This window comes from Oryctolagus cuniculus, chromosome 5 (assembly GCF_051225735.1).
Source record: "Oryctolagus cuniculus isolate XC-2025 breed Fujian yellow rabbit chromosome 5, ASM5122573v1, whole genome shotgun sequence".
Lineage (NCBI taxonomy): Eukaryota > Metazoa > Chordata > Mammalia > Lagomorpha > Leporidae > Oryctolagus > Oryctolagus cuniculus.
The window spans coordinates 51232175-51259976 of NC_142871.1; the positions used below are offsets into that span (position 1 = coordinate 51232175).

General features: G+C 37.9%; 1 protein-coding gene across 10 annotated transcripts in view; it reads left to right on the forward strand.

The window, feature by feature from the left end:
• The window catches only part of FAM184A (family with sequence similarity 184 member A), a 115776-nt gene that overhangs the window by 61592 nt on the left and 26382 nt on the right, over positions 1 to 27802 (forward strand). For 4 of the 10 annotated variants that reach the window (XM_089333712.1, XM_089333713.1, XM_089333714.1 and 1 more), the window contains 6 exons: positions 4235 to 4396; positions 5885 to 6006; positions 6450 to 6600; positions 15590 to 15631; positions 16068 to 16130; positions 21478 to 21690. In XM_089333712.1, coding sequence (XP_089189838.1) covers positions 4235 to 4396; positions 5885 to 6006; positions 6450 to 6600; positions 15590 to 15631; positions 16068 to 16130; positions 21478 to 21690 — 753 coding nt within the window. Of the gene's footprint in view, positions 1 to 4234; positions 4397 to 5884; positions 6007 to 6449; positions 6601 to 15542; positions 15632 to 16067; positions 16131 to 21477; positions 21691 to 27802 lie in introns of all 10 variants that reach the window. The other 6 variants (XM_008263437.5, XM_089333715.1, XM_089333716.1 and 3 more) reach the window with 3 other exon arrangements.

Consider the following 27802-nt stretch of genomic DNA (forward strand, 5'->3'; position numbering starts at 1 on the left):
TTGGACTAGTGAGATGGCATTGGTAGAGATTACTTTTTAACCTCAGTTATGTTGTCCTTAGAAATTGTGGTGTGTCTAAAAAACAATTTGAAGCTTACTCAGATTTTGTTACCTAGTACATGAGAGAAATTTAATATTCTGATTTTATTCAGTTGTTTAGTGCAATATTGTCTATAGGCATGTCCGTAAAATTGAGATTCAAAACTATTTTCTTCAAATCTGTATTCTTTATGACATCCATCTTTATCTGTTGATTTCTAAAATCTGATACTATGATGGTGGACTTATCTCTCTGTCAATTTTTGCTTTGTATATTTAGAGGCTTTGTGTTGTGCATACAAACATGAAATTGTTTCAGCTATTTAGTAGATTATACATTTTGGCCTAGTGTGTGTTATTTGCTATTACATAACCAGCTTGCTTTTAGTTAGAGATGGCTGGTATGCCTTTCCCCATTCCTTGGCTTTTATGTGTGCCTCTTATAAGCTGCCTTAAAAGAATAGCTAGTCTGAAATATTTTCTTTTTAGATGGAGAGTTTGGTCTGTTTTCATTTATTGAATGGCTGCTAAATGTATCTTTGGTAATGGAGAAGGAAAGGATAAGGTGATACTTCATAAAGACTGAAAGCTATTGCTTTACAAAAAAATAAAGATCATAATATCATCATCAGTTTATGGATCTTGATTCCCTTATAAGTGGTACAGCCTAGAAATTTCAGTAAGTCAATTATGGTTTAGGTAATGAATTCACAAATGCCAGAATCATAATGTAACAGTAAGGAAAGCTAGGACTCAGAAAACTCAGATGGAGATTTTATTTGAGGTCAGCTTTAGAGACAAAATATTTGGCTCAATGGCCAATAAATCTGACCACTATGGTCATTTTCAGTGTTCTTTTAGAATTTACAGTCTGGAGTAGCCAGGGCTAAGCTAGGTCAAAACCTGGAGCCAGGAATGCTATTTGGTTCCTGTTGTAGGTAGCAAGAACCCAAGTTCTTGGGCTATCAATTGTTACTTCCCAGGCACATTGGCAAGAAGCTGGATCAGAAGCATAGAGTAGCCAGGACTCAAATCCAGGACTCTGATATGGGATGCAGGTGTCTCAAGTGGCAGCTTATCTTGCGGTGCCAACCTTCATTCCCCCATGAAAGATTTTGAATACTAGCCTAGGGGCATTGAGAAACAGTTGGAAGATGCTAAGTGCAAATATGTGGTTGATTACTTGGGAGATGAGGCTTACACCTGTGTCTGTGTTTATTATTTATAATTCACTCTAGGAGCAGGCACTGAGGTATAAAGGGTTAAGCAGCCACCTGAGGGGCTGGCATCCTTTATGGGCACCAGGTTGAGTCCTGGATGCCCCATTTCCAATCCAGCTCCCTGCAAGCAGTAGAGGATGGCTTAACTGCCTGGGCCCCTCTATCCGTGTGGGAAACCCAGAAGATGCTCCTGGCTCCTGGCTTCAGTCTGGCCCAGCTCCTGCTGTTGTGGCCATTTGGAGAGTGAACTAGCGGATAGAAAACTCTCTCTCGTTCTCTCTCTGTCTGTCTGTCTGTCTCTCTCTCTCTTTCTCTCCCCCCTCACCCTGTAACTCTTTCAAATAAATCTTTTTAAAAAATTCACTCTAGTGTTGCAAGAAGAATGAATTAGAGAATAGCAAATGTGCATATTCCAGGAAGAAAGTTTGTATTTACTGTCCTCCTTCAGTGTGCATTTTTATTAGAAGAATCTGAGTATTGATCTGTATTTCAGATAACAGAAATCCCAGGTAAAATAGCCAAAAGAAAGAGGAAAGGTATTGACTCATGTGGCTAAAAAGTCTAAGGGTAGTGTTAGCATCAGGCGTGACTTGATTGATACATTAGAACTGAAATGTGCTACAGTGGGTCTTGGATTTGGTCTCCCCCTTTGACTTCATGCTTGGGTCATAGATTCCCTCACATGTTCAACACAGTTATTATTATTGTTATTTTTTTTTGCTGGCTTCATAAGCAGTGGCTTAACCTGCTGCACCATGATGGTCCCCATGTATTGCAATTACACACCTAACTCTTACGCAGCTGAACATTTTCTGGAGTGTGAAGAATATCCTTTTCTCTATTCAAAATTTGATTGTTTTTTCCTTATTGGTTGGTACCTAATGTTTACATGTTGCTTTCTAGTTAAATAATTTCTTATGTATTCTTGAATTTAATTATTATTGTAACTCTATGAGGTAGGTATTATTATTAGACATTGAACTTAAAACTAGATTTTCTGCTAAGTTCAATACTGTTTCAACTCTATGCAGCTGATTTCCTCACTGTCATTCATTCACTACTATTATGCACATTTAAGGCAAGCAAAATCAATCCAAAAAGTAGGGAATATACAAGTAAGCAATAAAATGCAGAGAAGCAGAATATAAATAATGTTACACACAAAATTTCAAAATATTATAAGAAAATCCTGTATACAAATATGCCAATAATTTTTTCAATTAGGTGGAGAGATATCTCTTTGTAAAAATGTATTATTTAATTTATTTAAGAAGCAGGGAAGGGGGATGGAGACAGAAAGAGGGAGAAAGAGCTTCCATTAACTGGTTTACTCCTCAAATGTCCACATGGCTAGGGAAAGGCCAAAGCCGTAGCCAAGAACCAGGAACTAAGTGCAAATCACTGATGTCAGTGGTAGGAACACAATTACTGATGCCATCACTGCTGCCTTTCAGGGTCCACTTTAGCAGGAGGATGGAGTAAGGAGCCAGATATTGAACCTGAGGACTCAAGTGTGGGACGAGGGCATCTTTTACTGTTAGTCTCAACACCCTTCCCGGCATGAAAATTTAGATTTTGAAATGACTCAAAGTAATGGAACTATGTGAGCAAACCAATTTTAACCATAAAGGAAAATGTTCTAACATATCTAGAAAGGCAGTTAGCCCAGAGGATGTAATGGGTAAGCTGTATCAAATATTCAAGAAACAATTCTTTTATTTTTAAAATATTTTAGAGCACAGAAAAAATAAAAAGCTTCACAGATCATTGTATGAGATTGACATCCCTTTAGAGATACAAGCAAGATAAAATCCCCCCCACACCCTGAATTAAGTGTATTCTGTTTCGGTCAGTCTGCATGAAAAGGGGGGTAGAAAATGTAGATGGAGAGGGTGTCCATGGAGAATCTTCATAGTCTTCTTGGTGGTGTCTGCATTTCCAAGGGGAAATGTTCAGGTATTATTTTCAAATTGCCAGTTTAAATTTTTGTAGACTTTTCACAGACATGGCTTTTTTTTTTAATTGGGTTTTTGTTTCATACATTTTCCTAGGTTACGTAAAGTATCTTGTGTGTGGATCTTTGTTCTCAAAATAGGAGGGTAGTAGTCTGTTTAATCATCAAACTGCCTATTAGTTCATAATTTCAACAGTATGTAAGTTCAACTCTTGAGGATATCATGGGATACTTTTTTTTAAGATTCATTTATTTGAAAGGCAGAGATATGAAAGAAGAGGGAGAGAGAATCTTCCGTCTGCTGGTTCACTCCTCAAATGGCCACAACACAGGAGCTGAGCCAGTCTGAAGGCAGGAGCTTCATTAGGGTCTCCCACTTGGGTGAAGGGGCCCTAGGACTTAGGTCATCCTCCACTGTTTTCCCAGGTGCATTAGCAGGGAGCTGGGTCAGAAGTGAATCAGCTGTATGGAATGCTGACACTGCAGGCAGAGGGTTAACCTTCTGCACCACAGCATTGGCCCCATTTATGGATGCATTTTGTCAGGAAACACAGCATTCATAACTGAATTCTAGTTAACACTACATTTACCAGCTTATCAATAAGATCTCAGTTTACCACCTTCATAAATAGAAGTGGACTCAAGTGAAATTATAATAAATGATTTAAAAGTATTTTTAAATGTCTTTCTGTCTTTGATACAATTATCTTGCTTCATTTCTTTTGTAAAGATATTTTATTATATGATAGAACCAGAAATTCTCTTTGTTAAACCTAGAGCTTGAAAGGTAAAGCCGTTCCATTGCATGGTTGTCATCAGAGGGGAAAATCATAAATGTAAAAGTCCTTAAAACACAAATCATGATGCAGGCTATCATGATGATTTGAGTGCATCTTAAATTTATCAATAAATGCTCCATTCCGTAAAATGACAACTGAAGAAAAGACTTTGAGAAGAAACTGTAAGACTTTTGCTGGTCTGTTACGATGAGATTTGTTGAGAGGACTCCATTTACTTACAGATTGGCCGCCTCCAAGATCTGGTAAGCAAAAGTGAGCAAGGCCTTGGCTCTGCTGAAGGACTCATAGTCAGCCTGCAGGACTCCCAGGAAAGGCTTCAGAACGAGCTTGATTTGACCAAAGGCAGGCTAAAGGAGACCAAGGATGCTCTGTTAAATGTCGAGGTAATTTCATAATCCCACTGCAAAAGAAAAGTGTTGTTGAGCCACTTTGCTTAAAGCTTATTTAAGTGTCACAGCATGTATAATTAGGATGTTGGTTCCTAGGACTACTATAACAAAGGACTACAAACTGGGTGATTTAGAACAAAAGAAATGTATTTTTTCACAGTTCCAGAGGCTAAAAATCAAGATGTTGGCAGGATCATGCTCCCTATAAACCCTTTCTTGCCTTTTCCAGCTTTTAGTAGCCCCACAAAGTCCTTGGCATTTGGCAGTATGATTTCAGTCTCTGCCAGTTTTCACATCATCATTTTAAAAGGCTATTAGTCACAGTGGATTCAGGGCCCACCCTACTCCAATATGACTTCATCTTAAATAAATGCATCTGCATATAACCTATTTCAAGTAAGGCCATGTTCTGAGCTTCTGAGGGAGTTAGGACTTTAACGTATCTTATGACTATAACTAAACTCACAGCACTTGGGATGTGCAATTCGTGTTACTGGTATGAGCTGAAACTTTCGCATATAGTAACCACTTGCTTCTCCATGATCTGCAGATTTCAAACAGGCTCTGTCTCTCCCCTTCCATTCTCATGAAGCCTGGCAAAGAGTTAGGCTGCCTTAGATAATAGAGGAAAGAACCCAGCAAGCCAGAGGGCAGTAGCCAGGAAGTTATGTTCCTTCAAAGAGATATGCAGTGTAGGCTCTAAAGTCAGGGGGCGGGTCTGGCTCCACCACTTAATGTGTAACTTTGGGCAGTCTCAATTCTCTCATTGCATGGTGAAAGAGGAGTAGGGGATAATACTATTTAGCAGTTACATAAAATAAACCATTTATAGCACAGTGCTTAGCAGAATAGTAAATATTAAATGCTGGCAGAGGCCCATGGTTGCCAGTGTTGTCCAAAGAGGTCATTTCCAGCCCCAGGCTTCAGAGAGCCACTTGGTTTATGCTAATCTATGAGGATTTCATTTGTGTTATATCACTATAACACTAAACACATGGGCCACTGGCTTGACGTTATGTAATAAAAACTCAGTACCCTAAATTTCACATAACCATTTTAATCATGTTAGTGGGAGAAAATTGTAATGTTTAACCTTTGAGCAGATAACATACCTTTGGACAGAGTATGAATGAATTTGAATAGCATCTGTCTATGTAGTTTCTGTACATGGGAAGATAATAATCAGTTGGTTGTTAGGTAATCATGGTATGAAATGTTTAATTAAGATGATCAATACTGACTTTCAGTGAATCAAGTAATTTATGATATAACCCTTAATAAACCATAGTTTAAATACAGACATTTAAAATACGAAATGTGTTCTGTGTGCTTCCATTGTCCAGAAAATATGGATAGCATTATCACTTACTGTGCAGTAAGCATTTTAAAAAGTTATAGTGCAAGCAGTTCATGTATTTGAAATAACTGGCAGGATCCCCACTTTTGAAGACTAGTCTTCACTAGTAAGTTTTTGTTCTTCAGGCTGAGCTAGAACAAGAAAGGCAACAGCATGAAGAGACACTTGCTGCCATGAAAGAGGAAGAGAAACTCAGAGTGGACAGAATGGCCCATGACTTAGAAATAAAGTGGACTGAAAATCTGAGGTACACTCTTTATAATATGATCCTATCAGTACAGTTGTGCAGGGACATGCTTCTGTTACATGGCTCATGCTGTCATATTGCTAAGGATGTAGCAGCAGTATTTAAATGAATTAGTATTTTAAGTAATTAGGTGCAGAGAAATTGGAGTCCTTTTTTTTTTTTTTTTTTTAATTTAGATGTACTTTTTTCATAAAATAGGCAGAGAACAAACCTGAAGTCAGGAGGCTTATTTGTTCTGATACCTATTTTGCCATTGATAAAGAGGTAAATCAATGATCTTGAGTAAGTTACCAATTTACTGTATAACTGTCAAATAATGTAGTCTTACTCTGAATCACAAATTCTGAGGCAGATTAATTAAGCGCTAGAACCTGTAAACAGTTAAACTATAGTTATTGAGAGGAATGCCTCTTTACAAAGTAAAGGTATTTATTTTATTTTAGACAAGAGTGTTCTAAACTTCGTGAAGAATTAAGACTTCAACATGAAGAGGATAAGAAGTCAGCAATGTCTCAACTTTTGCAGTTAAAAGAGCGAGAGAAAAATGCAGCCAGGGATTCATGGCAGAAGAAAGTAGAAGATCTCTTAAACCAGGTAATTAATAATCTATACATTATGAAAATTCATTTTCTTTACATTCTCTAGTGATTGAAATTTTGTAGAACACTGTGTTAACTTACTATATTTTGTTACTTTTCATAGGGAAAAGTTAAATATTTTTCAAAGTGTATGAGATCAAAGAGACAGTCATAAATTTATGAAACATTGTGCTAAATCATTATTATATGAGCATTCCTAAATACTGAGAATATATATTTTAGCTTAATATTTGAAATGAATTCATGAGAAATTTTAAATAAGAAAGTTTTACCTGTTCTTTGAAAGGATAAAATCCTTTCTCAGCATTTGGGCAATAGAAGATAAAATGTATTAAATTTATTAAATGTGTCCTGATTGCCCCAAATTGCTAATGGAGCAGTTTGCTTCTGTCTCAACAATGGAGTATTTATTGCCTGTCCTGTTTCAGAATGCTTTCAGTTCCTAAGAGAGATTATTACAAAAACAAAAGATAGCTGTGTTTCTAAATTTCTTCTTTTGTCATGCTAACCCCATCATTTATAATTATAATTGAAAGAACTTTCATACTTTTATCTCATTTCAACAACTTCTAACTGCATGAAGTTTTAGTATTCTCTTGAAAAGCCAGTAATTAAATGGGACGGACTGCATGAGTCACCAGTTGATAATCCACCATTATCTGTTTATTTGTGATCTTGGTAAGTTTCAAAATAAATGGAATGGGCTTCTCTTTTTTTAAGATTTATTTTATTTATTTGAAAGAGTTATATAGAGAGGTAGAGATGACAGAGAGAGAGGTCTTCCGTCTGCTGGTTCACTCCCCAGATGGCCACAACTGCTTTAACTATGCCAATCCGAAGCCTGGAGCCAAGAGCTTCTTCCAGTTCTCCCACATGGGTGCAGGGGCCCAAGGACTTGGGCCATCTTCTACTATTTCCCCAGGCCATAGCAGAGAGCTGGATCGGAAGTGGAGCAGCTGGGACTAGAACTGGCGCTCATATGGAATGCTGGCGCTTCAGGACAGAGCTTTAACCGGCTGCGCCATAGCGCCGGCCCCAGGGTAGGCTTCTTTATTAAACATGCAAAGTCTGTCAGCAATGCTTAGAGCCTGCCAGTTTGTGTTTGGCATTTCATGGTAGTGAAATCGGAAAGACCCCCTAAAATTTACCCTGAAATGTGGCCCCTTAAAGTTCCCTAGAAATGCTATCCGGGGTGCCACATGCGCTACTGGAATTTGGGGTGCCTTATGATTTCACCACGGGCTTATTACTAAATCCCCAATATTAATAAGCCCGAGAGGGTTCTTGCCTAATATTTAGAGAAGAATTTTAAATACCGGCACAGATAAACGAGGCAGCATGGTACGTTTTAAGCTTTTATTTAGTAAGAAAGGTGCATAAGAGAGTGAGAGCTTATTTAGGGGAGAGAGGTGAATAGGGGTTCATACCAAGCACCAGGAACCAGCCACGTGGATGAGCATCTAGGCCAGGAAGCCTAGAGCGCAGGGCTACAGCCAGCCCTGTCCTGGCAAGAGGCCAGGGAAGAAGAGCAGGGGCCCGGAGCACACTGTGCCCTAGGCTTTTAACCCACTCCAAAGGGGAGTGGTTAATTAACCTGATTGGCTGGTGGGCACCCCTGTGTGGCAGGTAGGAGCATGAGGTCACACGGGCATGGTCTTCCAGTTCACAAATCTGACCAATTTTAACCTGTATGCCTGCCTACTTCAGTAGTTGTTTGTTTGTTTGTGAGATAGAGGAGAGGGACACAGCTCCCATTTTCGGGCTCACAGCTATTAGTAATATTACTCTGAAAAGGGAGAAGACATTTATTCATGTGTGAGTTTTTGTAAATCATTTGAAATCTCCGAAACTTAGGTGGAAATGAGAACAAGGAGTCCACTCTTGCTAAAAGTTGGTTAGCACTTTCGTGTCTACAGTTACTTTACCTTCCTACCCAGGGTCCAAGCAGCACAGATGATACTGGGCAGAGTGATGCTGATCCTCTATCACGTCCTATGTCCAGAAAGTTTCAATTCATTCAGTTACATAAAATGAAAACAACCCTAGAAGTCTGCCAGGTTTTTCAATGTTGAATATAGGTGTTTGTTTTGAGTGGGTTTATTTCACTGCTCAGAGGACACACCTCTCCTTCTACCTGTTTTCCATTAAATTGTTTTCCTTTGATCTCTTTTGAATTGTGAGATTTCTCCCATGTTTTCCTGGTTTTAATTTTTTCTTTCTGCCTTATGTCTGTCTTTATTTCTTTCCTTTTCTGATGTCTATTCTGCAGTGTTATTTCCTGAGAGGACCTAATGCTTTGCATCCTAGGTTCTGTGTATCATAAAATAATTTATCATATATTTACCCCATGTTTTGCCAGGTTTACAGAGAGATATCTTTTAAAACAATTTTCAAAACAAATTAACCATAAATATGAAGGCAACTAGGAATTGAGAGGTGAAACTGTTCTGTGATGCCCCTTGCCATCAGCCCATATCCAAGGTTCCAATGTCTCCCTTCTTCCCCACTTCTGAGATGTGTGGGGCATACACACTACTGTAGATAAACTGGCAAACAGCTATGGTGCTGCAGAATCATCCATGCTGGAAGAAAGTTAAGAAAACACGAGAACAAAACAATGCCCCCGTTTAAGTAAAATTGGATGCTATGTTACCAAGATTTCACTTTCCAGATATATGAGATGGCGAAAACTTAATGCTTACTTATTTGAGAGAGAGGGAGGGAGGAAGGAGGGGGGAGAGATGGATCTTCCACCTGCTAGTTCACTTCCCAAATGCCCACAGTAATAAAGGCTGGGCCAAAATGAAGCCAGGAGTCTGGATCTCCCTTTGAGTCTCCCAGGTTGGTGGCAGGAACCTAAGGAGTTGGTCCATCATCTGCTCTCTCCCAGGCACATTAACAGAAAGCTTGATGGGAAGCAGAGTAGCCAGGAGGGGAATCTAGGACTCAAACAGGCACTCCAGTGTAGGATCTGGATATCCCATGAGTAGGTTAACCCACAGAGTCAAAAGGTCCACCATCCCCACCCCCACCCCCACCCAGTGATAGATTTTAATGAACCTTCCTTGTAGACGTAGGATCTTTCCTTCCTGGCCCTCTGGATCTTGTTCTCTTGACTCTTGGGTGGGTTCCTGGGCCTGTGCTCTGAAGCCTGCTCTGCCACTTTGCATCTGCATGATCCTGCTGTCAGCTGTGTTCCTCATACACTCTACTCACCTGCTCTAATCCATACGACCATTTCCCTGGGCTGCTTCTGGCCTTCCCTTTCATCCTAGCACTTGTCAGCACTGCTCAGCACTTAGGGAGACAGACACAGCTTAGGGTTGGTATATTAAAGAGAAGGGAGTGGGAAATAGAAGTGGAATGACCAGGACTTAGACAGAAGCCGATACTGTGGAAAACTATCAGAGAAGCTGTGTTTTCATGTATTTAACTATTTCTGAGTAAACTGAGCACCAGACTTTTTTTTATCTTAGTGTACCTGTACTTCATTCTACTTACTGCAAAGAAGAAATAAAATAATTTGCCTTTCAAATGAATTTAAAATCTTGAGAATTAAATTTGTTTTAAACTAATCTTCCTGGCCTACCTCTCTAAAAATAGACATAGAAAAGCATTAGATTTTCACTTTGCTTTAATCAGGCATTTTTCATTTCTTGAAATTTACTAAAAGTGATTCTTTTCTCTCTGTGTTCCAGCTCAGACTCATTTTTGTAATCTTAATTTTCCTTTAATATTTCATTGTGTTCCCCCAGGCCAGTTATTTTTCGCAGTCTAATCAGTGTATATATTTGAATTCCTTTAAAGCAAAAAAAAAAAAAAAAAAAAAAAAAAAAAACCTACATATCTTTTCCTCAAACTCTAACTAAGAATGATTGTATAGAGTCTTCTATGATCATATTTCCCATTTGTGATCCTAAAATGTTACTACATATTCCTTTATTTCACCTTTTTTAAGATGGCTTTTATTTGGGTTGTATGTGATAATGCATTTATTCAGCTTCATTCAGAACATTGAACTGAGAGGTCAGGAAGGCACTCAGATCATCAGAAAAAGAACTATAGATTTTAAAAATTGGGTCTGGATCTCTGTATTGTATGTATGTATGAACTTTGACGCTCCAAAATCATTTAGCTAGTTATAGTCAAATAAATAACATGATTTTTATACATCACAAATTTATAGTATAATAGGAGGAAGGTTAGTATACAGATAATTAAAATTCACTATGCAGTAAATGAGTTTATAAATAACCCAGTTTTTACTAAGGAAGTGTATTAGTATATTTTTTGTTACAGTAATGAAAGACCTTTTGTTACAGTAATGAAATAGCTTTGTAAAGAAAAGAGCTTTATTTTGACTCATGGGCCTAGAGGTGCAAGGTCAGCGTGTTACATGTGTAGTGATGGCCTCCTTGCTAGCAGGGTGCCGGGGAGACACAGAATTACATGAGAGATGGGCAGAGTGCTTGTATGTGTGTCTGTATGGTCTCTCTCCCACTTCCTATTAGCTGCCCGGATCCAATCTTGGGGCCCAACTTTGCGACTTTATCTAATCTTAATCACTTCCTGAAGGCCCCACCTCTAAACACATTGGTTGATTCATTTCCACCATCTTAACTAACAATGGTGATTACATTTCAACACACTGATGCCTTGGGGGACATGCAAACTATATCCATGCCATTAAGGAGGAGCAGTGTTTTGTTGGAGCTGGCTCCTGCCAGCTCATCATAGCCAATTGTGTGCCTTTCTTCCCAACACCACAGTCAGGGCCACCATTGTTGGTGACTTGCAGTCACCTGTGGTGGTCATTTATATTCCTCAGATACCAACAGATTCTGCAAATTGAGGTTTTGTTTTTCAAAAAGCTGTTAAACATTTATTGGTGTACTACTGAATGATAGAGAAACAGTAACATAGCCAGTACAAGTAGGAACACTCATTGAGACCAGCATTGACATGACAGAGTAATGGCAAAAATACAAGAGTTTTTATTCATTTAAAAAAGATTTTATTAAATAGACACTCTTATTTCCCAGGTACTATGAGAAATACAGTAATGAGAAAAACAAGATTGGATGGGAATGGTTTAGTGAGAGAGGTTATGATGGAACTCCTTGACTTTATCTTGGGAATTTAAAAGTTTACTTAAAGAACTATGAGATTGTGTCAGAAGTTTATGGAAAGGGGAATGACATGCTGAAAATTTTATCTTAGGAAGTTTAATACAGCTGTGATACTAAAGCGAGGATGAAGTAGAGACATCTTGCCTTAAATATCTAAATTAAAGTGCCTGAAACAGGGATACACTCCATGCCTCCTATCCTACCCCTCAGCTTAAGAGGCTGCTCCTCTCCTCCCTGCCCAGACCTCACTTCACTCTCTCCGACTGTGCAGGCAGACACAACCCTCTCTGCTGTTCTGCCTGCACACTACAACCAGAGCGATACACTTCTCACCTCCACCTCCACATTAGTCCAAGTCATGTGCCCGTCTCTCCTACACTACAGCTATGGTCTCCGTTCTCCTTGCTTCCACTCTTGCCCACCTGCAGATTAAGTGATGCCCTTACAATATTCAGTTGAATTGCATTATTCTGTTTTGACTCCTGCAGTGACTTTGTATCATGTGTAGGGTATAATCCACACTCTTTGGCTTCTGGTAGCCTTATGATTTGGTGGTCTGGATCTTGAAACTAGTGAGTTCATTTGGTTTTAAAGCCAAGTGCTCATTTTGCTGCTCTTTAAATTAAGTTTTTTGTTAGCAAGGAAATATATTCTCTCTTTAGAAATTGTAGTTCTGCCTGTAAGAAAAAATCATCTATTTTTATCAGTTTTTCTGTATCTTCTCTTAAGTGATTATTTTTTAGATGAGGGACTGCCCTTTTAAAAATTAATATAAAGAGAACAGATTTCATGTCTTTGATAAAATTCTAAGAACAAAGCAATACTTACCTTCCTTCCTCCCTCCCTTCATCCTTCCTTCTTTTAATTTTTGTGATAACATACTTTCAGTTTACTTCATAATCACAGGCTTAATGTTCCGCTAAATACAGTGTTCAACAAGTAATTAGTAGAAAGACCACTACTTCACAGGAGTATAGACAAGAGCTATAAACAAGTCACTCTTAAACCTTCAGGGTTTTTGTTAGTGTTTTGTTGTAATGGAAGAGTAATTGGCCGCAGATCTGAGGCAGAGGCAATCACAGGGCCTGGCGGCATCATCTCTCCTGTGTTGTCCCGCCAGGACCTTGGCAGATGCCCTGAGCAGTGACAGGGGATCAGTGAGGCCAACCCTGAGGGCTCAGAATCCTTTTACTAGAAATTGGGAGAGCAGGGAACTATGTAGAACAAACATCCGAAATCCATCCTGAGCCCTGGGCTAGACAGTGGCTGGGGGAAGGTAAAGGGAGGTCAACAGAAAAATCAGCAGAAAATGAGAAGAGGCCTATGGAGAGAGGAGAAAAACCAGCTAGAAGAGAGTGAAAGTAGCTGACGCAACGTAATGTTACTTTCTAGAAAATATGGAATGAGATTAAAGTCTACCAAAAAAGCCAGCCAAATCCATTATTCCTCATACAGCCAGCTTTAGTTTGTGGATTCAAAAAGCGGCTTGTGATATTTTCCTAGTGAATATGAAGTTTGACTTTAATTTTCCTTCAATTGAAAAAATGAATTCAGCTATACCATATCCTCTTTGATCATTTATGTGGTTAGTTCTTCTTGAGGTTTTATTTTTCCTTCTAAGATAATAGTACTGAACTCTGAATTAATTTAAAAATATTCAATTTGTACTTTCCTTTCTTGCTAAAACCTCCCTTTTTGGAATGATTCCATCCAGTGCATACATTGGCACCTTTAGAAGAAGAGAATAAAGAGAAGGAACTATGAAATCTACACCTAGATTTTTTTTTAAAGATTTATTTATTTATTTGAAAAAGTTACAGCAAGAGATGGAGAGAGAGGAGAGGGAGAGCGGGGAGATAGAGTTTCCATCTGCTGATTCACTCCCAAAATGGCTGCAATGGCTGGGGCTGGGCAAAGCCAAAGCCAGGATCCAGGAGCTTTATTCGGGTCTCCTACATGGGTGCAGGGGCCCAAGCACTTGTGCCATCTTCCACTGCTTTCCCAGGTGCAGTGGCAGGAAGCTGAATCAGAAGTGGAGTGGCTGGGATTTGAACTGGCATTCACATGGGAAGTTGGCGCTGCAGATGGCAGACAGCTCTGGCCTGTATGCCTAGATTTATTTCCATAGCCTCTAGCTGTAGGAAGAAGGCCAATAACCATATTAGTTTAGATTCCAAATGTTCAAATATACTTTAGTCATATAAAACCAAAAATCTCAGGGAAGGGAAGAACTAGTATGCCACTCTTATTTGTTGTATTCTTCTAATTTATCAGGTAACCCAGAAATTTTAAATAACATATGTATTTTTGTCTGATGATAACTTAAACAGTAAAAAATAAAATGTATTTCATGAACAAATGGCATCCTTTTTAGATTATCTTTTCCTACTAGACCATCTGTAATGAGAAATACAGACAGGTAAAAACACTGCAACTAAAAATGCCTTAGATTTTGCATTTTGTGAAGTCTGGAGAAATTGTCTCTCATCATTATATATATTATATATATCAAATATAAATTCATATGAAAATGGATTAAAAAGATATGCACCAAATTGACATTTTGAGATTTGATTATTGATACAGCTTATCTATACTCCTGAGGAACAGTGGTTTTTCTACTCACTACTTGTTGAATTCTTTATTTAGGGATGAGTTAAGCTTGTGATTATAAATTGAAAGTATGTCATTATAAAAATTAAAAGACAAATAAGAAAGGAAGAAGGAAAATGTGAGGTGGAAAGTATCATTATGCTCTTAAAACCGTATATATGAAATACATGAAATTTGTTCACTTATTTAAATTTATTTTTAAAAAGTAAAATAAATGTTTTAAGAATGCGAGAAACTTTTGGTTAAAAGTTATGAAATAATTAAATAAGAAATAAATCTTTTTTTCATCTGATTTTTCAAGTTTCTATAAAATCATACCTTCAGATATGTTAATCTAGGCTATTAGTAAAAAAAATCATTCTCTGAATCAAAACTGTCTATAATCTGTGATCTTCTAAGGAATAATCACATAGTTATGGGAAAAATTACTGTATTCTGTCTGAAAATTTGGTTAGTGTTCAGAGGAAAAAAATGTTAAACTTTACCATTTAAATTTAAAATATAAATTTAAAATATTATTTTCTATTTTTGAAGGTAAATAAATATGGGAAAATTACATTTTATCCTGTATTTTGGGGGAGGGAGGTATAGATTTTTCCAGTGGTCTGTTATTTAAAATTTCAGTGAACATTTGAAAAAGTAACCTAGCTCATAAGCAATTTTGTCAAATATATCCAAGAAAGTGGGATTAAAAAGATGTAAAGGCATCTCTGCTTCTTTCCCCCAAGTACAAAACCCAACTATTAGTAAATCTTCATATTTTCCGTGATTTTCCTATATTTGTTTCTTGCCCCCCAAATTATATAGTCAACCAAATAAGTGTTGCAGTTGTCATCTGTTGAGCTCTCCTAGGAGAAACCTCAGTGAAGCTGCAGCAATACAGCATGCAATGCTTTGAGTGGCTTTTCTGTAGATTTCTGGTTGGAATTTATGACGGTAACATTCCTTCCAGGCTCTTCAGTAGCCATCATCTTCTAACTGAACCCTGGTTTATGTACTCTAGCTATCAGTATTTTTCATAGGTAAGTCTGTCAGCCATAAACATACCGGGCACTGTTTTAAAGACCTACAGATAATTCAGAATTTCTCTTTGACTTTTTTTCTCAGAATTGTTTCAACTTATTTTTTTCTTGAATATATATAATTAAATGTCCTGTGTTTTACTCTCCTTTTTATCCCTCTTTCTTTCACTTAGTTGATTTCTGAATGTTTCCCTTTATTCCTGTGATCTTGTCTTCATAGCGGCACTCTCTGGGTGAAGCTTTGCATAAATCTATCAACAATGTAAGTGAGCGGCACTTACAGTTTGCACTGAAGGGCATGTTGCACATTTTGCGTAAACTGAATCACTGCTTTCAAGCTGTTACATTACAGAAATCTTTGGCATTTGGTAGGATATGTTTGTACATGGGTAGTAAAAGCTTCTAATGTCTAGCCATTAATTTGTGTTTGTGCTTACATGTTCCACATTGTATTAATAAGCATATATTTTACTATAAAACCAAGTAAGGTTTTATACCTCAAACATATTTACAGTTTTAATGTTTGCTTTTAAGAATATAGCAATCTTTTAAAAAAACATTAATTAATTGACTATCATAAAAATATTTCTTATGTTTAACTAGTTTATGTTGTGAGAAAGTAATATCAAGACTTCTTTAAAGTATCAAATAAGTAGATGTATGAGATTTTGAATATATTTTGCATTTTATTGTTATAGTTAACGGATGAAACCAAATGGAGTAGCCCTTCCCTAAGAATTGACAAAGCTGTTGTCTTTTATGTATGTATACTGAAGTATGCAGAATCTAAGCTTCAAGATAATGTGCCATATAACACTGATTTAAAGTTTTTTTCTTTAAGCATGGTGAGAAAAACTGAAATTTATGCTTATAAAAATCTATATATCTAACTTGTCCTTTAAAATAACAGAGAATTTGACATCTTTGGGTATTTTTCTTGTAGCCTGGGACAGTGTCAGCAGACTTTTTCTGCAAAGGCCCAGGTAGTAAGTGCCCTTGGCACTGTGGACTGTCCAGGTTCTGTGGCAGCTACTCACCTCTGCTGCTACACTCAGAGACAGCTTGGAAATAAATAGCTCTGGGTGTGTTCCAATATGATTTAATTTTTCTGTAGTTTGCCAGCCCAGATCTGGAGAAATGAAAGCTTTGAGACTAGTAATGTGCTATGAAATTTCAGTTATTTTTGAGTGAAACTATTTCTACATATCCCTCTAATTTCACTCTATAAGAAAATAACAAAAAATTATCTAACTTTCATATGCAGCTTTTCTTTCCGCATAAAAAATAGAAATACATAAATATATTTAACAGCATTTTCTTTAATACCTTTAAAAATAAGCACCAACCATTTTTATCCTGGTGTTGATCAAAATAAGGCTACATTTAGGAATTCTTTTTAGTAGTAGCATAGAACATAGTAAGAATTTTGAATGGTAATTTTCATTTTTGGTATAACACCAGTGTAGACTTTGTTGTACATGCTATTTGGAATAGAAATAACTCAAATAAGATATGATTATGTTTTCAATTAATTGAATTAACTTCGGAATATTTGCAACAGCATGGTCATTTTCCCTCAGTAGTTATAAATAAAAGATATTCATTAAATAAAAATTGCCTTGTTGAAAGTGTCTCTTAGTAATTGGATAAGGATGCCTTGATTTATCTGTCTGATTAATCAGAGACACTAAGAAGACAAACTGAGGGAGAATGTGAGAGAGATACAGATGGACAGACAGGTAGACAGGGGTGAGAGAGACTGGGAAAGAGACAGACAGTGAGTTGGACCGAAAGAGAAACATACAGGAGGACAGACATTCAGACTGAAAGAAAGTGAGAGAGAATAAGGGACAGAGTTAGACAAAGAGACATATATTCATAAACAGATACAGACATATAGAGAGACCCGAGACTAAGACAAATAGACAGAGACCAACAGGCAGATTCTCAGAGAGATAGCCAGAGAGAGAGAGAGAGAGAGAGAGAGAGGGAAAGAAGGACAGACAGTAGACAAGAGACAGAGAGACAAGAGACAGATTGATAGGCAAAAAGTAAGAGAGTAAGACTGAGAGACAACTGAGAGAGCAAGACAGACTGAAAGAAATAAAGACAGCAAGACAGAGAAGTAGACAGACATACATAGAGACAGGCAGAGTAAGAGGCAGAGAATGACAGGCAGAGACAGACACATCATATACAGATTGAGACAGGACAGAAATAGACATTTGAACAGGCAGGGAGCCAAAAGGAAAGTGAGAGACAGAAATAGAGTGAGACAAACTGAGAGACAGACTGACACAGAGAGTGATAGATAGACAAAAAGAAATATACACAGAAAAATGTGCAGAGAGACACAGAAGCAAAATAGATTGACAGACACAGAGAGACAGACGAATAGGGACATAGACACACACACTCAGAGAGACAGAGAGAAACAGAGACAGAAAGAGATAGAAACATACAGAGAGACAAAGGTAAAGCCATATAGATGAAAACAGAGTCAAAGAGAAAGATGTATAGACAGAGAGTATGAAAGAGATAGAAACTGAGATACAGGTACAGACTGGGACAGAAATAATTTAAGAAACAAAGAGTGAGACAGAAAAATACAGATATAAGAGTCACACAAGAGAGAAGTTTTTAAATGAGGATTTTTTTTTTCTAAAATAAGAACTCTCTGGTTTATTTAGCATGGATAAAAATAAGAAACATTAACAGTCATAACTAATGTATAGGATCTACCATGCACTACATAATTTGAATATAATTCAAAGCAACTACTGTTTTACATTTATTCATCAAATGCCTTTTTAGATATAATTCTAAAATAAAAGTGATAACTAAGATTGCCCAATTCTTTGTAAAGTCCATTGTTCTCTTGTTTTTAATTAATGAATTTTTATATTAATATGTATGTCCATAACATAAATTCAACTATTTAAATTATAGCCATAAAACATTAGTTCATTTTACATTGCTTTGCTCATTATTTCTCTTTTAAAGTGACATATAATTTCCATGCTGAATAAAGGCTGATTAATTATTGTAATTCTACTGATTTATTTATAAAAATAAGTGAGTATTGATGCTTCATTGCATGATTAAGGCTTTCTGCATATAATTCATGTTACTGTCTTGAGCATGAATCTAAACATTTTAGAAAGCCTTAATAATTTGGTGTGCTTTCAAAGTTAAGAATACAAAACATCTAAGTATATTTGAACACTAAATTGCATGATAATTTCTTAATGTACATAGTTTATATTATTTTCTTGAGTGTAGATTAATCATATATCCTAGGTTGGAAAATACTATTTTGGAGTTCTTTCAAGGTAATGTATATTATAATGTAAAATATTTAAGTGTTTTTTTTTAAGCTAGAGAAATTTAAAACTGTACTTAAGTTTTAAATACATAACTATTATTTTACTGTTGAACATAATTCATTTTAAACTTTATATTTCTTCATAAAAACTTCATCCTTAAGTAGTTCAAATTTTTGTCAAATTGTAGTCAAATTAACACATGGGAGATCTACTGCAGTGAACTTTTGAAAAACGGTATTTCAGAAAATAAAGATATGCTCACTGCTGTGAACTGATTGGCTTCTTACTAACCTAAGTGCACACTCATTGGATAAGATCAAGGGCCACCGCTAGCCTATGTGGTGCCTTTTGTGCAAATTGGAAAGATATGCACATTCTTTGGGATAGATGCAGATCTTTACCAGGTACATAACGTTATGTACCAGGTACATAATGTGGTGAGCAGAATGCTAAGTAGATTTTTGTCCCCACTTAGTGGCAAGTAGTCACTTTGAGAGTATGTATCAGAACTGTACATTAACACATTGCTTTTCCCAACTTTCCCATATATAACCTAACAGATTATCACCAGAAATAAACAAGCCACGATCGGTCCCATGCTGAGGCTGGGGCTAGGGTTGAACTTGGGAAGATAGTGGGTAGGTACCTTCTCTATTTCAAGAACTAGCTATCTGGGAAGAGAATGGCTGTAGCAATTACACATCAGTATCTACAGCTTTTTTTGTTGCCTGATAACCTTTTATGATTTACCTTTTCTGTCTGTGCTGTGATTAATATTTATTTCATCCTGATTCTCTTTGGATAAAAGATGAGATGTCACGTGTTAATTTATCTTATCCCACAAGTGTGACCTTAGCTGTAACCATGATATTCTCATGGTATTTTCAAATTTGCAGGGTTTATTTTGGTACAGCAGTTTGGCAGTTCTGTTGCCACAAACCAGAAGTTTTTGTTTCTACCTTGACTCCAGACTTGTAAAATAACCCCTGTGTAGAAATTCATTGGTAGAATTCATAAACTTTCAACAAATTGTGTCTCATTTTCAGAACTACATTTAAACAGATTGAAGAGATTGTCTATGTCAGTTCTGTCATTTCTCCCCAGTGCTTGAATATTTCCATAAAGATATGTGCTTGACTATTTCCATAATGATTATTATACAAATGATCCTGATGTAACTAATCATCCACCCCAAGCTCACTACAGCCTGTGATTGTTTCCTGCTGCTTTACAGGGAGACAGCCATTTGTTTTTAACATTTCCTGTCTTCCAACTAGTGTGTTACATTTCTGGTGATTCCCCACACTTTTCCTTCTTTCCCAAGTACTTTTCTTTGTGAGAGATGTGAGATAACCTATGTCTGCTTCTCACAGACCAAAAGGGAGTCTTTTGTACTTTGAGGTTTCTTCTTCATTGGCTTTGTTGGCCATAGAAACTGTTTCATTTGTGTGTAAGCACTTAGAGTATCTTATGTTGCTTATTGAAATATTTTGTAACATTTTTTCTGATTCTTTAAGTTTCTCTTAGCTTTTGACTTATTTTAGGATATGGGTGATTTATATAGTGTCAAGCTATAGTTATCCTATATATGAGAATAGAAATAGATAAAATTAAATGATGTCATCAAATGTATATATGAATGTTTGTAATATACATTTTATGTGCTTATTCTTACAAAAAAATTTTTAAGTATATAAAACATACAGAAACAATGTAGGCATTTTAAGATTGATAATGTCTGTTTTCAGAAGGAATGACAGGTCTGTTTTCCATTGTAAAAGAAAGCATCTCAAATTATTTTAAGTGCTAACTAAAGGATTGTGAGATGTTTGTGATTTTAAAAAAGTTTTTAAGTGTTTGAATCTCCTTTGAATTAAGTCAAAATTAATAAAAAATATTATAAGGATTATAAATTATGAACTGGCCTTTTTTTTTTTTTTTTGACAGGCAGAGTGGACAGTGAGAGAAAGAGAGAGAGACATAGAGAAAGGTCTTCCTTTTGCTGTTGGTTCACCCTCCAATGGCCGCCATGGCCGGTGCACTGCTGATCCGATGGCAGGAGCCAGGTACTTCTCCTGGTCTCCCATGGGGTGCAGGGCTCAAGTACTTGGGCCATCCTCTACTGCACTCCCTGGCCACTGCAGAGAGCTGGCCTGGAAGAGGGGCAGCCCGGACAGAATCCGGTGCCCCGACCGGGACTAGAACCCAGTGTGCTGGCTCCACAAGGCAGAGGGTTAGCCTGGTGAGCTGCGGTGCCGGCGCCTATTTTTAAGATTAGTTTTCGAGTTTTTGAATGATCAAATAATCTTAGCTAACGTTTTTGAGCACTTCCTACATTTCAGGGACTGGTCTAAGTGAACTGTATGTAGTAACAGGCTTACTTCCCACTATAGCATGGTGATACAGTGACACTAACAAGTAAGTGGCAGAGCCCACAGTCTTAACTACTTCCCTTTACTGCCTCAAAAGTAAGCAGTTTAACTTTTTATACCACCCTCAGTTTTATTTTATAGTATGAGTTTTTATTGTAATATCATATGGGTGCTCCTTGTATTTCTGAATGTAGAGTGTTCTTTGGACAGTATGAATAACACAATAAAACTATTTCCAGGATAGTTACTGAATAGAGAATTTAAAATAGTCATATCTTATAAAACATTTAAGTGGAAAGTTTTGCCAAATATTATAGTCAGTATCCGTGAAATAATGTTTTCCCTTAGATGGGAAATTTATGAATTATGCCTTGTATTTATTCTTCACTGTGTACCATTCTGTGGCATAGATTTCCTTGCTGAAGCAGAATCTGGAGATACAGCTTTCCCAGTCCCAGACTTCTTTGCAGCAACTGCAGGCTCAGTTTACACAGGAACGACAACGGCTTACACAAGAGCTTGAAGAATTAGAGGAACAACATCAGCAAAGACATAAATCCTTGAAAGAAGCACATGTCCTTGCATTTCAAACAATGGAAGAAGAAAAGGAAAAGGAACAAAGAGTAAGTTTAATGTGACATATGCTCAAATTTATTTATTTTATTTTTCCCAGAAACCTTTTATTTAAGGAATATAAACTTCATGCATTTCATAAATATAACTTTAGGAACATAGTGATTCTTCCCACTGTACCCAATTGGACAAATTCTTCCAATTTCTGTTTGTTATTGAAGGATTTTATTTTCACCTTAGTTTGTAAATGAGAGATTTGCAGGGTACAGTGTTCTGGGTTGGCAATTTTTTTTCTCTTAAGATTTGGAGTATATCTCACCATTCTGTTCTAGCCTGTAGGGTTTCTGATGAGAAGTCCACTGTGAGTCTAATTGGAGATCTGAGAGTAATCTGGCGTTTCTCTCATGCACATTTTATAATCTTTTCTTTATGTTTTACAGTGGATAGTTTGACTACAATATGTTGTGGTGAAGATCTTTTCTGGTCATGTCTATTAGGAGTTCTCTGTGCTTCCTGTACTTAGACATCACTTTCTTTCTCCAAATTGGGGAAGTTTTCTGTAATTATTTCACTAAAAAGGCCTTATAATCTATTCTCTCTTTCCAAACCTTCAGGAACTCCTAAGATTCATATGTTGGGTCGTTTGATAATATCCCATAGATCTCCAACTCTGATTTCTTCTAATTTTTTTTGGTCTGACTATAAAATTTCCAGAGATTTTTTCTTCTATATTGGTTGTTATTTCTTCTGCCCTACTGAGTCTGTTGTTAAGGCTTTCCACCACATTTTTATTTGATCTTTTGAGTTCTTCATTTCCAATATTTCATTTTGACTTTTCTTTAAAATCTCAATTTCATGGGAAAATTTTTCATTCATGTCATGTACAGATTTCTTTAGTTTGTGAATTTGCTTCTGATTACTTCTAAGTAATCCTACAATCAATTTTTTGAATTCTGTTTCTGCAATTTCTTCAATCTTTTCTTCTTCATATTGTAGTATTGAATTTTTATGTTCTTTTGGGGGCATATGTTGTCTTGTCTTCCTTATTCTTTTTCTTGAATTGCTGCGTTTAATTTTAGGCATTTGTGGAGATACTTTTTTTTTTTTTCCTCCTGTAATGGCTTTTGTCTTTGGACTATGCCTCCATGGCTTAGTAGAATGTTTGTTCTTTCATTGAATACCCTGAGGTATGTGCTGGGTATGGCCAGGGAGCTCTGTTCAGTGCTCCAGGGTGAGGAGAGTATCCAAAGTGCCACCCAAGTTGGGCGTGGTAAATTCTCCCCCCCTTTTTTTTGTTTTAGTCAGAGGGGAGGTTTGTTCAGCTCAATTATAGTCTCATACTCACTCCCTCCCCTCCATGGAGACCAATGCCTGGGTGTTAGCCCCAGTGGGTACAGTATTAATCCCAGCTGCCACAAGAACCACACAAAGGAACTCTGCAGTCCTTAGTGTGAGCATGGATCTCGCAGCAATGACCCCCACTAGGAAATAAGGGAGCCCTGAGTGTTTGGAGCCACCCCTAGTGACTGCCCATAGTCCCAGCCACACCCTGCACCCTCCCACACAGCCACATTGTTTTTACAGTCCCAGCACACAAGGCTCCCACAATCACGAGTACCCAGCCCCCTGTCAGCTCGCTCTGCCAGACTCAGGCGTCTCTTCTCAGCTGGTTTCTGGGCACACAGACACAGCTGGCACAGTTGTTACGTATGTCCAAAATGGCACCCGCCCCCTCTTGGCTAGTAATAGTGATTAAACATACATGCCAGTTATACACTATATGAGACAAATGAGACTTGCCTCAACATTTTAGTTCTGTTCCCCATCAATAATGTCAATTCCTGTATGAGGGTAGTATATTATCTAGCCTGTTATATAGGATACTTCAAAAAGTTTTTGGATACATGAAATTAAATATAACTTTATATTAGTCCAAAAAAATTGGGAGATTCCAAGATGGCTGAATAAGCAAAAGGTGCACTACTTTTGATCACGGGAGAATACCAGAAAAACAGGAGAGATTATGTGTTGCTGGGAGATAGTTGGAGGGATGTTTTTAGTGAAAAGTCTAAAAATAGATGAGAGACTCTATGGAGAAGCTAGGATTGTACAGGCATGCAGCAGCTTGTGCAACACCACCAGTGACTCCTTCAGCTAGCAGCTAAGTGGAAGGCCACCTACCCAGAGCAAGGGTCCCAGCACCCAGTGAGGAAAGCACCGTCTTTCCAGAATAAGGCAAGTGGAGACTGCAGTGGCGCACGTGCTTCTGCAGGATTTTGTTAGTGGGAGAAATCTGTGGACCCGACTGGTCTTGAATCTAGGCAGACAAGCTGGGGGTGGGGTTGGGGGGCAAAGTCCCCTCTTAACTCTGTGAATGGAGGGCACATTGTTTCCCTCCTCTCCACCCACCAAGTCACCTGGCTCAGGGATGGGGTGGCACTCTCTCTTTGGACAGGGAGGCCTGCAGGGCAGAGAGTAGATCCCTTGCAGCTTGTGTCTGTGGAAATCCTATGATTGCATGATAAAGCAAAGAAACTGGCCGGCCCCGCGGCTCAATAGGCTAATCCTCTGCCTTGCGGCGCCGGCACACTGGGTTCTAGTCCCCATTGGGGCGCTGGATTCTGTCCTGGTTGGCCCTCTTCCAGGCCAGCCCTCTGCTATGGCCCAGGAGTGCAGTGGAGGATGGCCCACGTGCTTGGGCCCTGCACCCACATGGGAGACCAGAAGAAGCACCTGGCTCCTGGCTTCGGATCAGCGCGATGCGCCGGCCGCAGTGCACCAGCCACAGTGCACCAGCCGCGGCGGCCATTGGAAGGTGAACCAACGGCAAAAGGAAGACCTTTCTCTCTGTCTCTCTCTCTCTCTCACTCTCCACTCTGCCTGTCAAAAATTAAAAAAAAAAAAAGCAAAGAAACTGATAAAGGCATAGGATGTGGCTGGATCTTTGGGCAATTATTGAGCTGAGCATGTACATTGCAGAAGATTGTATGTTCACATCATAAAGTGCAAAAGTTCATTCTGCAGTTAATTCATCTGAGTGAATGGAGGTTAGGATGTACAGGCACAGGGAGGTTCAACTTGGCACCCTGCAGGGTGGAGGCAGTGATCATGCCAGCTAGGGCAGTTACCCACTCCCCCCTACTGACTACAGAGGAGAGCTACCGTGCATAATTTGGGTGTTACCCTGGACTTTTGTGCCCCCCCCCCCCCGACAAATGCCACTTAGAGCTCCCTGGCCCAGTGAGACCTGTGGATATCGCTTGAAGACATCTTACTACAGCTAGATGCACATTTCGAAGAATAAAGACTTCAGAGGTGGCCAGCATAGAAGAATCAAGACTTCATTGCTGCCTGAGATGCTGACATCTTATATAGGCACTGGTTCGAGTCCTGACTGCTCCACTTCTGATCCAGCTCCCTACTAATGTACCAGGGAAAGCAACAGAAGATGGGCCAAGTCCTTGGGCCCAGCCACCCACTGGGGAAGCCATGAAGCTCCTGGCTACTGGCTTCAGTCTGGTGCAGTTCTGGCTGTTGTAGCCATTTTGAGAGTGAAATAGAGGATAGAAGATTCTCTTTTTCTCTCTTTCTCTCTCTAACTCTGCCTTTCAAAAAATAAATCTTTTATTTAAAAAAATGAAGACTTCAGAGGAGTTATCAACAGGTATTTATCCAGATACATAAAAATGAGCATAGAAATAAAATAAATATGAACGAGAAAGACAGTATGACTCCACAAAAAGAACACACGAATACTTTTCAGTTTTAGTTTGTGATGATGAGGAGATTGACAAAATGCCTGAAAAGGAATGTGAAAGATTGATTGTAAGATTACTCAAAAACACAGAGAGACAAATACATTAGTTAAATCTGTGAATGACATGGATGAGAAATTTTGCCAGAAAATAGAAATATTGAAGAAAAATCAAGCAGAAATATGAGATGTGAAGAATTTAATATGTTAAATAAAAAATACAGTGTAAAGCCTGAACAAAAGAATCAGTGAGGTAGAAAAAAGAATATCCACGCTGGAAGACAAAGCTTTTGAAATATCTCAGTCCTATTAATAGAAGAAGAAATTAGAAAAAAAAATGAAAGCAGTGTTTAGGATATATAGGATTCAATCAGATCACAAAATATGCTTGTCATAGGCATTCCTGAAGGAGTGGAAAAGTGGAATGACCTGGAAAACTTATTCAGTAAAATAATTGCAGTAAATGTCCCTATTTAGGACAAATATATGCACACACAAGTACAGGAAGCAAATAGAACCCCAGATAGACATGATCAGGGGAGATGTGAATTATTGCACTTTATATTCAAACTTTGAAGAAGTAAAACACAAAGAAAAGATCCTAAAATTTGCACAAGAGAAATGCCCGATTACCTTTAAAGGATTTCCCATTAAGTTTACATCAGATTTTTCATCAGAAACCCTACAGGCAAGGATAACACAGAGAGGTATAGTCTAAATAATTTAAAAAAATGTCAGCCCAGAATACTATGCCCTGCTAAGCTTTCATTTATAAATGAAGGTAAAATAAAGACCTTCCAAACAAAAGTTGAAAGAATTTATCACCACTCTTCCAGCCTTACAAATGATATTTAAGAATTACTACATACAGAAACAGAAAAAGATAACCAGCATCATGAAAGAATGTGAAGGCAAAAAAACTCCTAATAATAGTACAAAGGAGAATCAAAACCAACAGTAGGAATATTCCTGGAAAAATGACAAGACCAAGTCATCAATTACCAATAATAACCTTTAATATAAATGGACGAAATTCTTCAATTAAAAGATACAGACTGCCTAAATGGGTTAAAAGCAAGACCCATGTATATACTGCTTACAAGAAACACAACTCACCAACAAAGATAAACACAGACTGAAACTGAAAGGTTGGAAAAAGATAGCCCATGCAAATGGACATAAAAAATGAGCAGGAGTAGCTAATACAGTATCAGACAAAATAGACTTCAAGACAAAATCTGTTAAAAGAGACAAAAAGGTCTTTTTGTGATGATTAAGGGGTCAACTTATCAGGAAGATGTGACTATAGTAAATGTATGTGCAACAATACTAGAGCATCCAGTTATTTCAAACAAATGTTAATGGATCAAAAGGGAGACATATGCTCCAATACAATCATAATGGGAGGCATAAACACCCTGCTTTCATCAATGGACACAGATCAGCTAGGCCAAAAAATCAACCAAGAGTTAATCTATGCTATCAACCAAATGGATCTAATTGATATCTACAGAACATTTCATCTCACAGTCTCAGAGTACACAGTATTTACATCAGTACATGGAACATTCTTCAGGATAGACCATATGATAGGCCATAAAACAAGTCTCAAAAAATTCAAAAAAATTAAAATCATACCATGTATCTTTTCTGATCACAGTGTAATGAAGCTGGAAATTAATAACATTAAAAAACTCTAGAAAAGACAAACACATGGAGACTGAACAACATGCTCCTGAATGAACAGTGAATCATAGAAGAAATCAAAAGGGAAATTTAAAAATTCCCTGAAAGAAATGAAGATGACAACACAACATGTCAGAACTTACGGGATACAACAGAAGCAGTGTTAAGAGGAAAGTTTAGGGGCCAGTGTTGTGTTGTGGAGTAGTGGGTAAAACTACTGCCAGTGATGCTGGCATCCTGTATGGGCACTGGTTCATGCCCCAGCTGCTCCATTTCCAATCCAGCTCTATGCTAATGGCCTAGGAAAAGCAGAGGAAAGTGACCTAAGTGCTTGGGTCCCTGCACACACATGGGAGAACCAGATGAACCTCCTGGGTCCTGGCCTTTACTTGGCCCAGCCATGGTTGTTGTGAGAGATTTTCCATCCACTAGTCCACTTCCCAAAGGCCCACAACAGCCAGAGCAAACCAGGCCAAAGTCAGGAACCTAGAACTCGATTCAGGTCTCCCTTGTGGATGGCAGAGACCCAAGTACATCTGTTGCCTCCCATGGTGTGCATTAGAAGGAAACTGTATCAACAGTAGCAGAGCAGGGACTCAAGCCAGATAACTCTGATATGGAATGCAGGCATCCCAATTGGTGTGTTAACAATTGCATCAAGTGACTGGCACTGTGGTGTAACAGGTAAAGTCACTGACTCTGGTGCCAGGATTCCATATGTG